The 18,736-nt window shown below is 41.9% G+C and overlaps 1 protein-coding gene and 1 long non-coding RNA gene across 3 annotated transcripts in view; one reads left to right on the forward strand and one right to left on the reverse strand.

Annotated features, from left to right (window-relative positions):
• DIAPH3 (diaphanous related formin 3) overlaps nt 1-18,736 on the reverse strand; it is an 882,879-nt gene that overhangs the window by 417,401 nt on the left and 446,742 nt on the right. The window contains exon 21 of the mRNA XM_056555485.1: nt 12,108-12,347. Coding sequence (XP_056411460.1) covers nt 12,108-12,347 — 240 coding nt within the window. The remainder of the gene's footprint in view (nt 1-12,107; nt 12,348-18,736) is intronic.
• LOC130355406 (uncharacterized) overlaps nt 1-18,736 on the forward strand; it is a 160,632-nt gene that overhangs the window by 51,771 nt on the left and 90,125 nt on the right. The gene's annotated exons all lie outside the window — the stretch shown is intronic.

Consider the following 18,736-nt stretch of genomic DNA (forward strand, 5'->3'; position numbering starts at 1 on the left):
GGAACCAAATATCCGCACAGCATCAAGTCAGCCCGGTTTCTGGGATTGAGTGCGGTGTCTCTTGTGTGACGAATCTACTCGGTTCCACATTCTTTTAAGCTGGGGTTGTCTCCTGGGTAACGGCGGTGGGTCCTCGTAAGGGACACGTTCTTTGCGGAGGAGCTCCATTGCCTCTTGCGGGGTGCGTACAGTGTAAGTGGAAGAGTTGAGCACAAACTGCAGGCTAAAGGGGAACCCCCATTTGTAACGGACCTGAGCTTTTTGAAGTGCCAGGGTGACAGGTCGCATGTTGCGGCGGCGTTCCAAGGTGGAGGGAGCTAAGTCCGCATACAAATGGACAGAGGGCGGCATGCCCGGTAGTGGAGATACGTTCCTAGCAGCTTGAAGTATGCGATCTCTCGCCTCAGGGTAATGGAGTCGAAGCACAACATCTCTGGGTATCTCTGCGTTTTTGGGTTTAGTCAGAGCTCTGTGGATCCTGTCCATTCGCAGGAGTGATGTGTCCGCCTGAGGTAGGAGAGCCTGAAACAATGCGGTCACCGGACCGGGTAGGTCAGTGAACGACTCAGGTAAGCCTCTGATGCGTATATTGGCTCTTCTGGACCTGTTCTCCAGGTCCTCAATCTTAAGTTCCAGGAGGTCAAGTCTCTCAGAATGTTCGGCAATGGAAGTGCGGTCAGCCTCCACCGCGTCAGCAATCTCGTCCGCTCGGACCTCCAGGTCCGCCACTCTGTGGCCCAACTCTCCCACTTGCCTGGTAAATTCAGCTATCGCTGAGGCCAGCTCGGCCTTAAACATGGCCTGGATGTTGCGGAATAGGTCGCTCTGGTCCGGCGGGTCAGCCTGTACAACAGGGGTAGGAGCAGTGTCAGTAATGTCCTCCTCCTCCTGGGTGTCCGGGAGAAGCGCGCCAGGAGTTGCCAGCGCCATCTTGGTCTTCGGCCCAGAACGGAACATGTCCGGAATGGTCTGTGAAAGCGACTGGGTCGCGGGCCCAGGTGAAGGCTGCTGCTGCTTGGACATCTTAGGAGGGTAGTCTGAGGTACTCACTGCTAGGGAGCTGAATTAACAGCGCTTAATGAGGCTTAATCACGGCAGGTGGCACGGAGCTCACATGGAGCACGTCTTCACCAGTGAGCTGCGCGCATGCGCCCCCGTGAGTGTCAATTTTAGGGGCTGTTAAATATTCTGGAAGACCCTTGTGACACCAAGATTTCATGAACAAAATTAAAAAGGGTTCAGAGTGAAATGTATAAAAAATATGCATTTCTTAAACACTAAAATAGTGCAATTTAATAGAATAGGTGAAACTTGTTAAGCATGTAAGCAATTTCTTATCCTTATGCCTTCATATGAATGGAGTATATTTACACTAATTTATTGTGACACAAACAGTGCAACGCCTACAATGCACACATTTGATATGATATATTTCTTTATCTTAAAGGAGTACGCCATTAGGATTTTTATTTTTTTATGAACTGGTGCCAGAAATCTTAATCTTTCCAGTACCAATTAGCAGCTGTATGCTACAGAGGAAATTTTCCTCTGTACATACAGCTGTTAATAAATACTGAAAGGACAAATATTTTTTTTAATATGAGCAATTTACAAATTTAATTTTCTGGCACCAGTTGATTTAAAAAAATAAATAAATAAAATCCACCCCACCCCTTTAAAGTACCCCACCCCTTTAAAGCCTTAAGGACCAAGCCCATTTTGACCTTAAGGACCAGGCCAATTTTATTTTTGCATTTTCGTTTTTTCCTCCTCGTCTTTTACTTTTAAAAATTATTATTATTATTATTTTTTTTTCGTTGAATTGGAGAAACTCAGCAATGGAAAAACCTGGATGAGCAAGGAAAGAGGGGGAAAGGGAAAAGGCAAGAGGAGAGGAGGGGGGAGAGGTACAGGGTCAGAGGAAGTCAAGAAAAGAAGAAGGGAATCAGGGAGATATGAGAAAGAAAGAAGAGAGGAAGAGAGAAAGGCAGGGCAGATCACTTACAAAGAGAACTCACCAAGTGGGTCAAATCCGTCTCTCAGGCCACAGAGTCAGGAGCAAGACCAGGGTGGGAAAGGTCGGGGTGGGAGAGGTAGTCCAGTGAAGTGGAGAAGGGGGGGGGGGGGGAGACCACTATACAGTGTGGACAGAGCTATTATAAGTGTAAGTCCCTGAAATCAGGGGACGAGATGAATTGAGACCAAGGGGACCAAACTCTATAGAATCTAATTGGTTAGAATCAGCTAACAACTCTTCCCTTTTATGAAGATGTGCCACTTCCCGAAGCCAGGAGGAGAGGGTAGGAGGGGTAGTCAATTTCCATTGTCTGGGGATGACTGATCTAGCAGCCAGGAAGAGGAGAAGGATTCCAGTCCAGCAGGGTGTAGGTGAAGGGAGGATGGACAGTAGAAGGGGTTTCGGTTCCAGAGAAATATGTATGTTTGTCAGTCGGAATATCACATCTAGGACTTGAGACCAGAAGGACGTAAGAAGTGGACACGTCAACCAAATGTGTTGGATAGATCCACCCTGAGCACCGCAACACCAGCACACGTCCGGTAGCGAAGGATAGAATCGGGGGAGCAGTGCAGGGACCCTGTACCACCTTGTCAACAATTTGTAATTTGTTTCCTGAGCTTTACACAAAATAGATGATTTGTGACAAGCGGACAGGGCCATCTGCCATTCCTCCTCAGAGAGTGCACCACCCAAAGCCCTCTCCCAACTTTGTCGAAAAGGCAGTGGGGCTGTCGTGAAGGAGTCTAAAAGTAGACCATATAGGGAACTAACCGGATGTGGTGCTGCCGCGGCAGAGGTACACATGGATTAAAAGCACATCAAAGAACGATGTAGTCTCAGGGCTACTTATGAAGTATGGTAGAAATGATGCAGTTGTGCATATTGTATAGCATGTGACAAAGAGTGAGGCCTGTCAGGGAGGATATCAATAAGTGGTTTGATATCTGTTGGAGTGAGAAGGGTGTGGAAAGTTAGTCCCTGTGGTCTAAGGGTACCCAGGAAGGAGGTCGAGGAGGAGGCCGGGGGGAACGACCGAAGATTGGTGTCAGTGGGCCATCAGGTTCCACCACTGGGGAGTGTTTCAAGTAGGTAAATCGAGAATTTGCAATGGATGTCATTACTGGGGGTAGAGATTCCCGGATTGATTTTGGGAGAGCCGATGATGGCAGCCAGAGGAGGGAGCGCGGATCAATCGAGGAGCTCAAATTCTCTAGTTGTACCCACTGTTTGGACTCCCGGTTGTGGAAACTATCAAGTACGCTAGTCAATATGGTAGCCAGATAGTAAGATAGGCAGTCCGAGATGGCCAATCCTCCCTCTGTCTTGCGTCTAATCAGGACATGTCTGGCTACACGGGGGTGACCGTTGGCCCAAACAAATTTTGTGAGGAGCGCAGAGACCTCCTGGAAGAAGCTGCGTGGTAGGTGTACAGGAATACAGGAAAATAGATACAGTAATTGGGGAAGAATGTTCATTTTGACAATGTTGATTCTCCCTATCCAGGAGAAGTCCCTGCGCTCCCAACACGTCAGGTCCAGTTTCAATGCTGACAGTATCGGGGGTAAGTTTACACGGTACGTGTCTCGGGGATTTGAAGGGATTTGCACACCTAGGTATTTGAAGGATTTGGGTCGCCAGGCGAACGGGAAGGAGGAGGCTATCGCACGAACCATATCGGGTGGGAGGTTAATGTTTAGGGCTTCGCACTTAGAGGGGTTAAGTTTATAATTGCTGTATGCCGAGAACCGGCGGATGGCTGAAAGTAGTGAGGGTAAAGTGGTTAAGGGGTTAGTGAGAAAAAGGAGTAGGTAAATCGTAACTCTTTTATATTTTCATCCAGAGACCAGTATGAGGGCTTTTTTTGTGCGACCAGTTTTCTTGCGCAATGAGATCACTCATTTTACCATAAATAGGTATGGCACAACCAAAAAAAAATAACTATTTGTGTGGGGAAATTAAAAAGAAAACCACAATTTAGCAAGTTTTGGAAGGTTTCGTTTTCACGCTGTCCAATTTACAAACTTTTAAACCTATAACTTTTTCATTTTTCCTTATAAGCGGCAGTATGAGGGCTCATTTTTTGCGCCATGATCTGTAATTTTTACTGATACCACATTGATATCACATTTGTGTATACATTTTTTTAAATAATTTTTTTATTTATTTTTTTATAAAATGTGACAAAAAAGCAGCAATTTCGCAGGTTTTTTTTTTTATGTTCACGCCGTTCACCGTACGGGATCAATAACATATTTTAATAGTTCGGACATTTACACATGTGGCAATACCAAATATGTGTATTAACCTCTTAAGGACACAGGGCGTACCTATACGCCCTGCGCCCGGTCGCCGTATAAAACACTCTGACCTTGCGCCAGACCTCGCGTCGGTCCCGGCTGCTAATGACAGCCAGGACCCTGGGCTAATAGCGTGCAGCACGGATCGTGAAATTGCGATGTCCCAATCAGCTAGAACGTGAGCCTCCATCTTATCACCAATCGACTGATTGCTCCAAGCCTGAAATCCAGGCTTGAGCAATTGACCGCCGATTACACTGATCTTTGCCGTGTCAATGCACGGCAATGATCTGTGTATGAGATCGGTATGTGCAGTGAAATAACACTGCAAAAAAAAAAAAGTGTAAAAGAAAAAAAAAAGTTAATAAAGATCATTTAACACCTTCCCTAATAAAAGTTTGAATCACCCACTTTCCCTTAAAAAAAAAAAAATACAAAAATTGTGTAAATAAAAATAAACATATGTGGTATGGTCGAGTGCGGAAATGTCCGAACTATAAAAATATATTGTTAAATAAACCGCATGGTCAATGGCGTACGCACAAAAAAAATCCAAAGTCGCGTATTTTTAGTCACTTTTTATATCATGAAAAAATGAATAAAAAGAGATCAAAAAGTCTGATCAATATAAAAATGGTACAATAAAAAAGTTATAGTGGTCAGAAGATGACAATTTTAAATATATACATTTTCCTGCATGTAGTTATGATTTTGTTCATAAGTAAGACAAAATCAAACCTATATACGTAGGGTATCATTTTAACCGTATGGACCTAGAGAATAAAGGTAAGGTGCCATTTTTACTGAAAAATGCACTGCGTAGAAACGAAAGCCCCGAAAAATTACCAAATTGCATTTTTTCTTTCATGAATTTTTTTCCCGCTTCACCGTGAATATTTTGGTAAAATGACTAATGTAATGTACTAATGCAAAGTAGAATTGGTGGCACAAAAAATAAGCCATAATATAGAATTTTAGTTGCAAAATTGAAAGTGTTATGGTTTTTAGAAGGTGATGAGGAAAAAAATGGAAATGCAAAAATGGAAAAACCCTACCTCCTTAAGTTATTTTTTTTTTTTTTTACACTTTATGGGGGTAAAATGGGAAAAAGGGACATTTTACATTTTTATTGGGGATGGGGATTTTTCAAATTTTTTAAACTTTTTATTTTACACTTTAACCTCTTAAGGACGGGGGGCATATCCTTATGCCCCCGTTTTAAAGTCCTTAAACACTGAGGGCGTATGTACCGAACATGGACACACAGCTTAAGCCTCCTCTCAGTGTGAGCCGCAGGACCTGCAGCTTCACTGAGAAGAGACTTAAGCTGCATGCTAAATAGGTGAGTAATTATTATTATTTTTTTATCACCCTGGAATCTGAGCAGAGGAGGCAAGGTGATTGAGAGGGGGGGTGCAGAGTAATGATGATGAGGGGAGGGGGATACAGAGTGATGATGAGGGGAGGGGGGTGTGCAGAGTGATGACGATGATGAGGGGAGGGGGATGCAGAGTGATGATGATGATGAGGTGGGGTCTGATTCTGGGGTATGTATTATGGTGGGTGGTGATTTGGGGGTCTGTATTATGGTGGGTAGTGATTCTGGGGTCTGTATTGTGGTGGGGTCTGTATTATACAGGTTTGAGTTAAAATAGTTGTTCTCACTAAGGTCCTTACAGCGAGAACTATATATATATATATATATATATATATATATATATATATATATATATACACATACATACATACATATACATACACACACATATACATACATAGACAACTCTGAAAAAGACACCCCCCACAAACCCCACCCATATCAAGCCCCACCCACAATAAGCCAACCCCATATTGCCGGCACACCAAGCTACTTCGAAAAAAATTTGGGCACATCACTACCAAATGGTTGCCTACCCCTGGCATAAGGCATAGCACGATCTCAGACCAGACCAGAGCAGAGCAGAAGACCCGTGGAAGGTGGCGGGCGATCCGATCATCAATATTTCTGACCGCACTGCCGCAGATGCCGTGATCTGTATTGATCATGGCATCTTAGGGGTTAATGGCAGACATCCACACAATCGCGGATGTCGGCCATTACCGGCAGGTCCCTGGCTGCGATCAGCAGCCGGGACCAGCCACACATTATACGAGCATCGCTCCGATACTCGCGGTCATGTACAGGACATAAATATACATCCTGGTGTGCTAAGTACCGCCACAACAGGACGTAAATTTAGGTCCTTAGTCGTTAAGGGGTTAAAAATCCACCATGTATGAAGAGGTTAAATATACAAAATATGAGTAATATTTTATTTACAAAGAGGCCTCCATTGTTGTAAAGCTCACAGCGCAGTGTAATATCTATGACATATGATGAGAGATTTGATAGAATAAATGAAACATGCCAGAGCATTGTATCGATTATATGCAGCAGAACAAAATATGGTGACTCCGTAAAGGGTGATCTGTTACATTTGCTGTCAATAGTGACAGTCAGCTGTAGCTTGCCATCCATCATCTGCAAAATACTAGTCAGCTTTTCCTGATTATGGTCTGCCAGTAAGATTCTGTCTCTGACTGTAAAGGTCTTTACGTAATTAGGTTCATGGCAGTAAAACCACTACTGTACAGAATATTTGCTTCGCAGCGGGAAATATGCTGCATATTCTTCAAGCAGACACCCAGGGCTACCCGGCGGAAGGCTTGTGTGTGCAGTGAGGTTGGGAGGTGGGCCCAGCACAGTGACGTGAAGTGTGGTCACTCCTCCAAACCCCATTGGGCACACAAGCTGCTGCAGGTAGCCCTGTGTGTCTGTTCAAAGGAGAGTATGCAGAGTATTTCCGGTTGTGCATCGGATATTGTGCAGCGTGAAATACTTTGTGTATATGCTACATGTGACCCTACACTTAATTGCAGTTTATATAGCATCTAATTAAACTCTTAAGAACTCAGGGTTTTTCCATTTTTGCACTTTAATTTTTTCCCCCTCACCTTCTAAAAATCTTAACTCTTTCCGTCTCCACGCAGTGCACTTTTCCGTAAAAATGACATTTTTTTTTAGGTGGGTCCATACAAATAAAATAGTACCCAGCTTATATAGGTTTTATTTTGTTTTGCTTCTGTTATAAAATTATAACTTTGTGCACAAAAATTTGTACATTTAAAATTGTCCTTTTCTGACCCCTATAACATTTTTATTTCTTGGTATACAGGGTTGTGTGAGGGCCGTGATCTGTAGTTTTTATTGGTACCATTTTTGTTCTGATGGTTTTTGATAACTTTTTATACTTTTTTTTTTTTTTTTACGGTATACAAAATGAATAAAAATACGCAATTTTGGACTTTGGTATTTTTTATTTTTTTTTTCAAAGTAAAATGTATTGAAATTTTTCACACAAAGAATTAGGAGTGGGTACATGACCCCAATCAAAATACAGACGTGACATCAAGTACTGTTAACACAAACCACGGTTATGAAACAGTAGAAGGACTTTGATATTTTTTATGTATGTGCCATTGACCTCATGGTTTAATTTGCATTATATTTTTATATTTCGGACATTTACGCACGAGGCGATACCACATATGTTTATGTTAATTTTATTGAAACTTTTTTTTTTTTTTTTTATGGGGAAAAGGGGGATTATTCAAACTTATTAGAGAAGGGGTTAATTTTTACATCGTTTTAGTCCCCTAAGGGACTATTACATGCAATCCTTGTATTGCATACAATGTTTCATGCTATGCCATAGCATAGCATTGATCAGTGTTATGGGTGCCCGATTGCTCAAGGCTGCTGAGACTGCCTGGGGCAACCTAGCAATAATCAGACAGCAAGGAGGCAGGCAAGTGCCCTCCCGCCATCTTCTAACCATAGTTTTACCATGGTGGTCCCAATCAGCTTTGCTGAGCTTTTGGGAATAATTTTTTTTAATCTTCGCTCTGTGTCTGATGACAAGTGGGTGCTGCAGGAGAGATTGTGGCAGTACCCCAGTTGTGGGATCCCCGCGATCAGATATCTTATCCCCTATCATTTGCATAGGGGATAAGATGTCTAGGGCCGAGGTAACACTTTAACTCCTTCACACTTGGCTGAAAAATAAAAAGCCAATTTTATATCTTTGGCAACCACGATCAGCTCATGGAAATAAAGCATTTATGTAAGGAAGGCTTGGTTCACACTACAGAATTTCAGACCAGTATTGTGCTTAGGTGGCAATGGGATTTTGCTCCTCAGTACATACTACATAATTTTGCTGCCAAAATAATTCTCTGGTTTATTCCTTAGGCAGAATACGCTCTGCAGACATTGCCTGGGCAAAGTTAGCGCTGGCAGCACTTGGAATTTCCGGCCGGAAATTCCATAGTGTGCACCTAGCCTATGGGGAATGGTATAAAATCTAACCACTTTTTTACTAACTATCAGTGCCAAGGGAGAACAGCAGAGTACCATTTAGGTCATGCTCATATACACACATATGCCAAATGCATCTACAAGGACATATGTCAGAGAATGTTCTTCTAGCACGTCTAGCCAGAACAATTTTTCTTATTTTTTCTTCTTTTCTTTAAAGTGCAGTATACTGGAAAGTGCAATCACTCCCCTATACAAAGGCAAATGAATGCATTTGAATGACATACACCAAACACAGTGTGAACAGTAACTGCATTAAAGGAAATCTGTCACCAGAGTCACCTGCACTAAACTGTCAGTACCAACAGGTAGTGCAGGTGACGCTGCTGACAACGGTACTCACCTTGTCCCAATCTGTGGTGAGGTTCTCCTGTAATCTCCTCTGGTATCGTCACTACGGGCACTGGCTTGGTGCATGGGCGGAGCTTAGGCTGGGTTCACATCAAGTTTTCAGCCATACAGGACCACATCCGGCTGGGGGGAGTTAAAACCGTATGCTGCCCTTATGTAATTTATTTCAATGAGCGGACTGCAGTGAAATGCTGAATCCAGTCAGCTCATCTTTGCCACGTGTGCCGTTTTAAACTGGACCTAAAATAGTGGTCCACCACGGCTTTAGGTCCAGAGGGAAAACCGCATATGGGGCAAAAGTGAGCCGACCGGATTCAGCGTTTCACCCCGGTCGGCTCATTGAAATCCATTACATATAGGCGGCATACGGCAGGGATACGGGAGCACGCGGTTTTTGCCCCCTCCAGCCGTATGCGGTCCCGTATGGCTGAAAACATGATGTGAACCCAGCCTTAATGACGTAAGCAGTGGCACTGCTGCCTGGGACCCTGTAGAAAGCAGCAGCTTGGGCAGAGCTTAGTGAAGTCACCTGCTCTCTGTTGGGTCCCGGGAACAGCAGACGTCATTAAGCTCCGCCTATGCTTCAAGCCAGTGCCTGGAGCAAAGATACCGGAGAAGATTACAGGAGATCCCCGCCACAGACCGGGACAAGGTGAGTACCCTTGTCATCAGTGTCACCTGCACTAACTGTCGGTACAGATTTCCTTTAAACTGCAAGACCTTGTTAACTGGAGGATAAAATAGATATTAGCATTCCGGACCTACACTAGATGCAGTAGAAGACGCCAAACATTATCATATATAATCGTATGTGTTACACAAGCACAGTAAATGTATGTGCATATAAAGATTTCTGCTTTCCACTTCTCTAACAAATTTACTGAAGCAGAAAACGTGATCTGAAGATCATTTTCTCATTAATTCTTTTCTGGCATTCACAACACAAAATATATGATGGATTTTTAATTTATGGGCAAATTGGGAATTAGACAATTAAGCTAAAAGAAGGACAAAAAATGTATACAAATATGAGATGTGAGTGGAAAAACCGATGAGCTGCATAAAATGTGAGCAGCCAGATAGGTTTCAAGTGGCTGCAGATTACTATGCAGTCAGGCCTGAATGAACGCAGGAAAGCTTGTAATTTGTTAATAAGATTGAAATAGCTATGGGAAGATATCAATAGTCCATGCATCTAGTGAAGAGTTAAATATTAATTTAACTGCCATTCCCTGGTCTTGTTACTGAATCTGAACATAGCCAGTGACTTGCTGCCGCATATTTTATTAAAAGTGATCAATGGAAAATAAATTGACATATTAGATTAATTATTGCCAGAGATGTAATTGCAGCTCACAACCCAGATCTTGGTTAAACCCATTGTGGCTGTTGCTGAATGCAACTAAAGCGTGATGATGTGTACCAGAATAAAACAGGATACTTAGGAGGAATAGTCCATTATAATCACATGATTGTCTGGATAGTTAAAAGCTATATGGAATCATGAATATAACAGTGTAAGATGTACAGCACAGGCTCAAAGTGAATTCCCCATAAATCACATTTTATATATCAACCTACCTCTGAATGCAGCCTTAAAGGCACACTTTAAACATCAAAATTAAATCGGTTTATTTCCCTTTAAATACTGTCACCTCTGGTGTAGTATCAATAAAACTGTTGTGTGGGTAATGTTGAAATATTGCATTAACGGTGCCCCAGCAAGCCTTTACGAGGAACACATTTATATTGGTCAGAAAAAGAATTTTATATACTGTACATACAGCGCTGGGTATAGGTCTAATGTATATATACATTATCATCCAGGCTATTATTTAAAAAGAAAATGTCCAGGGGAAGTCAGGGAATCATAAGGTTAGTTGAAACTCGATAGAAGTGTAGTTCTAATATGAAGGCAATTCTAACAAAATTTAGAGATCATTTAATTTGAAGATTTTCTTGAATTTCTATTTTCTGCCCAGTATAGACACTTAACAACTTGCGTACAACTATCTTCCTCCTAGGGGGGTACCTTTATAAGCTACTGGTCAGTGATCTATACAGGGGGCAACTACCTCTGAGGGGGCAGCTATCTTCAATACACCTTTCTACCTTCTGGGTGCATGTATCCACCTACTGGGTGCACTTAACTACCCTAGAAGGTGAAACCTGCCTATTGATTAAACTTGTGTGTGTGTGTGTAATATATATATATATATATATATATATGGCATACAGACATAGTTACGTGGATTTCTGCTGCTGTGATGTACAAGCAACCAGGAGGCACCCATTAAAACCACAAAAAAAATAATAGTAAAGTTATTAGCAAAGTTGAGCTTGCATCCGGCTTGCAGAGAACCAGGCAGGAGAAAGAACTACTGTCAACCAACCTTTCCTTCCTGTTTATTTGAGATCCTGCCCCCTGTATCCAAGGGGTAGTCCACTGGAATTTATTATTTAATCAGCTGATGCCAGAAAGTTAAACAGATTTGTAAATTGCTTCTATTTAAAAATCTTAATCCTTCCAGTACTTATCAGCTGCTATATGCTACAGAGGAAGTTCTTTTCTTTTTTGAATTTCCTTTCTGTCTGACAACAGTGCTCTCTGCTGGCACCTCTGTCCATTTAATGAACTGTTCAGAGTAGAAGCAAATTCCCATAGCAGACCTAGCCTGCTCTGAACAGTTCCTGACATAGACAGAGGTGTCAGCAGAGAGCACTGTGGTTAGACAGAAAGGAAATTCAAAAAGAAAAGAACTTCCTATGTAGTAAACAGCAGCTGATAAGTACTGGAAGGTAATTTAAATAGAAGTAATTTACAAATCAGTTTAACTTTCTGGCATCAGTTGATTAAAGAAAAAAAAAGTTCTCGTGGAGTACCCCTTTAAGAATACACTTTTGTACATCTATTAGGGTTACTGAACATAAAAACACTGCAACGGAGAGCAGGCTAAAAAACTCATATAGGCAATCTAAAGAACTCCTGAAAAATAAGCATCATTAGTAAAGAAACACTCACTTTGCACAGAGAGCTTAGGTTATATCCAAATGTTTGTGCATTTCGGGATCCAGCATTCATGTAGTTTCCTATGAGTAACACGATCTCCAGCAGTTTAGCAAAGCTCCTGCTTTTCTTTATCTCCTCACATGCTTCACTGACAGCCATAATATCTGGTTTGATGTTGTTTACTTGCTCTTCAAATTGAAGGCGAAATAGAATTGCGTTGAGACGTGGAATGAGCTTCTTCACGCTGCTCATCTGATTAAAGAAAGGAATATATTTTATGAAATAGCTATATAATAATTTGCTGCTTTAAACCATTCTAGAAATACCAGCAAAATAAAAATCCTAGTGTGGGATGTAATTATGAAGGACAACTTTGTGCAGATCTCATCTCATTTCACATCTACAATGTCTATTCTCACTGAAATTTATCCGACACAGAATTAAGAGTTGAAACAGAACCTCTGACAAAAAAGAAAACTTTACCGTCAAGACTTTGGTGGATAATAAAAAACCTGCCTTGAATCAGAATATTCATAATGCCACCGGCAGAATGTTTAAAATGTTATCGAGGGAAAGCACCTCTAAACTTTCCCTGCCTTGTAGTATTCCTACTCCTCTTCCCTAACAAGAAGCAGGACACGCATTTTAAGACACTGATATATCACAGGGAAATGGTAAATGAATGGTGTCAGCTGGCAACAGTTTATTACTTTAACTTTTCATGGAATAATAATGAATAAGCATAGAAATATTCTACAAGATTAACAAATTGGAGCAAACTACTTATGAACAGAGGCACACTGTAGATTACAGTATATACCGTATATACTCGAGTATACGCTGATCCGAATATAAGCTGAGGCCCCTAATTTCACCACAAAAAATCCAGACCAACGTCATTATCCCCCCCCCCCCCTTCATCATCACTGCCTGTCAATCCCTTCATCAGTGGTCTTCAACCTGCGGACCTCCAGATGTTGCAAAACTACAACTTCCAGCATGCCCGGACAGCCATCGGTAGAGAGTTCACCCGAGTATAAGCCGAGGGGGGTGTTTTCAGCACGAAAAACCATGCTGAAAAACTCGGCTTATACTAGAGTATATATGGTAGTTCAGAGAGTATATTACAATATACCTTGGGCATCATACCCAATTCTACTGTAAGGGTATGTTCACACAGGCAGAAACAGGTTTGAATCAAGTCTCCCACACAGAGTTTGAGCTGAGGTGGGTTTTTCACAGCAGATTATTCAAGGTTGAAAATGGGCAGCAGCCTAACACCGACTTCAATGGAGTCTTCACTCCATTGCAGAAACTGTTTGTCCCTCAACCGATATGTCCTACTTTTCACTGTCTTCCCAAGACACACAAAAATATTTTTCCACCTCCTCTCCAACCGATCGTGTTGGGGATAGGTTTGGTAAACAAGAAACTATCTATGTGGTTAGACAGTTTGCTACAACCTCTTCTTACCAGTACCCCTGGGACAAACAAGATACCAAAAAGCTCCTGGTATCTTTGAAAGATTTTAAGTAGGAACCAGACTTAGTGTAGCTCACTTGCGACATCATGTCATTATATAGGGTTATCCCTCATGACAGGGCTTTAAGGGGTACTCTGCCCCTAGACATATTATCCCCTAACCAAAGGAAAGGGGATAAAATGTCAGATCACCGGGTTCCCGCTGCTGAGATCGCTCTGTGCGTAATGACGGGTGATACAGGGCACGGAGCAGCGTGACGTAATTGCTACGCCCCTTCTGATGTCACGAGGGGGCGGAGACATGATGTCACGATGCTCCGGCCCCTGTATCACCGGTCATTATGCGCAGTGCGAACTCGCTCTGTGCAGTAATGATAGCGCGGTGCCGCTGCGGGGACCCTGGCGATTTGACATCTTATTCCCTATCCTTTGGATAGGGGATAAGATGTCTATGGGCGGAGTACTCCTTTAAGGGCATTGGAATACCACGTCAAAACTTATGACATCATATTGCAACAGTATATTCTTGATGCAACCTTTTTCTTCTTACCAACAATTATTTTTGTTTTGATGGATCGTTCCTCCTACAGACCAGGGGTTGTACGATGGGGGCCAAATTCTTGCCCTCATTGGCCAACCTCTACATGGGTCTGTGGGAGTAAAGATCCATGCACAGTACAGAAAATCTTTTTCTCCACCACATCGCCTGGTACGTTCTATATATCAACAACGTCCTGGCAGTGTGGTGGGGACCATGTGATTCATCTATCATTGATTCCTTTGTTCAGTATTTAAACAGCAATTCAGACCATTTTTTTTTCATTTATTTATCATCCCCTTGATATGGTGTTTCTGGACCTGTGTTTTAAATTGGATCTATCTTCTGGCAAAATTCACATTAGTCTATATAGAAAATCCTGTTCAGGCAATTCATTATTACATACCAGAAGTGGACACGAGAAGCACACGATCAGGGATTTGCCAGTGGGTGAGTGATTTAGGGTGAGAAGACTCTGCTTCAGTGAATTTTCTTTTAAGGAAGAATGTGGAGTTATCTGTTCCCGTTTATTGGCCAGGGGTTGTCCCTTAGGTCTTATAGACAGAGCGGAAAATATTGTTTCCAGTAAAAATAGGAATTGTTTTTTGTACAGTCGTAGAAGACCACCTTCCCTTGATGAGAATAATGTTAATGATGACACACAACATAGGGTGTTTTTATTTTTCTACCACCTTTTCTCAACAATATAATGAGATAAAAAATATCATTAGGAGCAACTTTGCCATTTTGAAAAAAGACCCTGTCTTGAGTACTATTCTGAAGTTGGGCTGCAAATTCGTAGCCAAGAAAAATACTACCATTGGTAATCTCATATCACCAAGCTTTATTGTTAGAAATCCTGTAACTCATAAAGAAACCACTTGGCTAGTATATAAAGGTAGTGTACAATGTTGCAGAAACAGATGTCCATCATGTGGTCAGACCCGGGCGCTATCAGGTGCGTTGAGACACTTTAAAGAATGTCATGTAGATAATGTTTTTACTTTGGAGGTTATACCAATTGTACCAATTGTTATACCAAGTTATTAGCTAGAGAAGCTTTTTGAATTGTAAAGTTAGGAATTGTTCACTGGCTGGATTGAATAATCGTACCGATATAATGTACTATTATTGAATTGTTGTTCCTAATCTTCATTTATGATTGCATTTCATATTCTGATTGCTAAAGTATTAACATTACACATCAATATTTTCATTTATTTATATTTTCTGTCTGACAATTTGTGATGGAATGAAACTATATGAGACAAGTGAAGGGTTAATTATCAGCTGTGCGAGTTCCTGGAAATATGATTGGGGTGGATCCCACTAAGATTTAAGTGCTTGATGCTTTGATAAAGCAGTTTTTTTTCCCGAAACATGTCGGTTGTTGCTCTATTTTAATTCCTCCCCAATTTTTTATATATGTTTTTACATGGATTAATAAAACATTCAAGTTTTATATTTCACAGAACTGGATCGGAGTGCTGGTTTTCCTTTTGTGGGAAGGACTTTCCTCTACCTCATCGTGTCTATGGCAACTATGCCCTGTGCACCTGGTCCATCCGATACTGGGGTTACCTTGTATGAAGGGGTAAGCAGACATTTCTTTTCCATGAGAAATTCTGCAGTGGCTCTAACTCACAGCATGGAACTTGCTCCAATCTTGCTTCAGAATTTGTCCGTGTAAACGTATACTAGACACAAAAGCAGACTTTCTAACTGTTTTTGGCCAATCTTTGGGCTAGTCTTCTTGTCTTTTCACCTACATCATACTGGTTGATCGATTTTATAAGCTCTTTATATATTTACATTATATTAAGAACAACAACATATAGAGTTTCTTACACTAAACACATTAAAGGGGTTATCCCATGACAAACATTTATCCCTTATTCAGAGTATGGTGTTAAATGTATGATTGCTGAAAGCATGAATGTTGGGAACCTCATCAATCACTAGACTGGGGGTCCTCAGTTTTTCTTGACTGCACAGTCACAGTTTGAATACAACAGTGGTTCTGCATGAACATCACTATTTCATGAACTTCTGAAGTGCCAAAGGAAATAACCAAACACTTTATTTGGCTATTTTAGGTCAGTACCATAGTCACTGAATAAAGACGCAAAGCACATAATTGACCGCCAACCATTCAAACTCCTGCTCACTCAGGTGGTGAGGCAAAAAGGAATGGCCACAACAGTTTACAAAGCAGATTTTTGTGGCAAAACCAGAAGTGCTTTAAGTGATGAGGAAAAACATAAGCCTTTTTTATTTTATTTGTTAAATTAGAAAGGATTTTATTTTCCAAAAATAAATGTAAAGAGCAAATAACAGCAAAGTCAGAGGAGTGCAAGTGAGATACACGTTAACATTTAGAATAGCCTAAGCACATACATATTGCAGCAATAGAAATCACAAGTCCGAACAACACGAACAATCTTCCATGAGGTATGGAAAAAGGGGGAGGAGGGGAAGAGACAGAATCAAGGGTCAAGTGGACCGCAGTTATAAGGTGAGTGAAATCCAGGACCTGGGACCAGAAAGGAGAGAGAGAAGGGCACTCCAGCCAAATATGGGTGATCGTCCCACCTGGCACTCCAAAACTCCAGCACACATCTGGCACAGATGGGTGGAAGCGAGAGAGAAGAGCTGACACCCTGTACCATCTGGTAACAAGTTTGTAATTGGTTTCCTGTACCTTGCAGGAAACTGAAGTTTTGTGACACAGTTAGTGCCGTCGCCCACTCTTCATCCGACAGCGAGCGACCAATAGCTGATTTCCAGCCCTGCCTGAATGGGAGCTACGAGTCTCTGAAGGAATCCAAGAAGAGATTGAATATTACACTAAACGGGCTAAAAACAGTTGAGGAGGAAGCAGAGAGACATTCAAAAGGAGACAACAGGCGATGCAGTTGCAGAGTCAGTTTAGAGGCCTAGTAGAAGTGGTGCAGTTGCGAATATTAAAAGGAGGCAGTGGGAGACAGGGCACCACCCTCCAGGATCATTTCAAGTGGCTTCAGGTTAGACACATCCATTATGTCTCTAAATGTAACTCCCATCAGTCACCGCTTACCCAGGAAAGAGGGGGGTGGAGAGGGATGAAGGGAAGACCACATTACCGAACACTGGAGACGGAGGGCCATCCGGGGGCCGAAACATGAGAGCGCCTAAGATAGGAGGTGCACATTAGGGCAATAAAGGCCATCACAAAAGGCAGTGAGGAAACAACTGATTTAGAAAGCTCCTCCTGTGGGAGTCAAAGAAGTGCCCTGGGGTCCAACTGAGCACTGGATGACTCAAGGCCAACCCATTGCTTCCGATTCCAGTTATGGAAACTGTCCAGGATACGGGTCAAAACAGCGGAAAAGTTATAGGACTGACAATCCAGGAGAGCCAAACCTCCATATTTTTTCCTACAGACCAATATGCCCAGTGCAATCAAGCGGAAAGAAGGAACGAGGTAGGCGAGTCGGAACACAGGAAAATAAGTACAGAAGCCGGGGTGGTACATTCATTTTCAGAATGTTGATTTTTTTTTTGCGCCACCAATTCTACAGGGTGGGCCATTTATATGAATACACCTTAATAACATGTGAATGGTTGGTGATATTAACTTCCTGTTTGTGGCACATTAGTAAATGTGAGGGTAAAACTTTTCAAGATGGGTGGTGACCATGGCAGCCATTTTTAATTCGGCCATTTTGAATCCAACTTTAGTTTTTTCAATAGGAAGAGGGTCATGTGACACATCAAACTTATTGGGAATTTTGCAAGAAAAACACTGGTGTTCTTGGTTTTAACATAAATTTATTATTTCATGAGTTATTTACAAGTTTCTCTTAGTTTACAGCCCTTGACATGTCATCAAGGTTAACATGTAAGAAGCAGATGTAAATTGTGTTTATGTTGTGTGAACGCAGTATCCGGTTCATTGCAGCAGATTTCAATGCAAGACACCCAACGAGACCACCCATCTCCCATGATACAGTTAGCAAACTGCTTGCTAAGTTTCGTGAAATTGGTTCAGTGTTGGATTTGCCAAAATGTGGACGCATTAAATCTGTCACTAATGAAGAAACATCAGTGGCTGTCCTAGCTTCAATTAGCAAGAGCCCACAGCGTAGCACTTGCTGCATGTCACTGGAGAGTGGCATTAGTCGAACAACCCTTCGGCGGATATTAGCTACTCACAAATGGCACCCATAAAAACTCCAGCTACTGCAGCATCTCAACGAGGATGACCCGGATCGGCACACTGAATTTGCAGAATGGGCAAAACAAAAATTGGAACAGGACCTTCAGTTTACGAAGGAGCTTTTGTTCAGTGATGATTCAAACTTATGTGAATGGTGAAGTTAACAAACATAACCACCGTTATTGGTCTGACACTAACCCACATTGGATAGATCCCTCCAAGACTGTTGGAATACAAAAATTGATGGTATGGTGTGGTATATGGGGTACAAACATAGTGGGGCCATTCTTCATCAATGGAAACATCAAGGCCACTGGATATGCAAAGATGCTACATGATGATGTGTTTCCCTCTTTATGCACTGAAGCTGGCACGTTCCCTTAGTTTTTCCAGCAAGATGGTGCACCACCACATTATGGGTGT

The sequence above is a fragment of the Hyla sarda genome, chromosome 2, assembly GCF_029499605.1.
Source record: "Hyla sarda isolate aHylSar1 chromosome 2, aHylSar1.hap1, whole genome shotgun sequence".
NCBI classification, from domain to species: Eukaryota; Metazoa; Chordata; class Amphibia; order Anura; family Hylidae; genus Hyla; species Hyla sarda.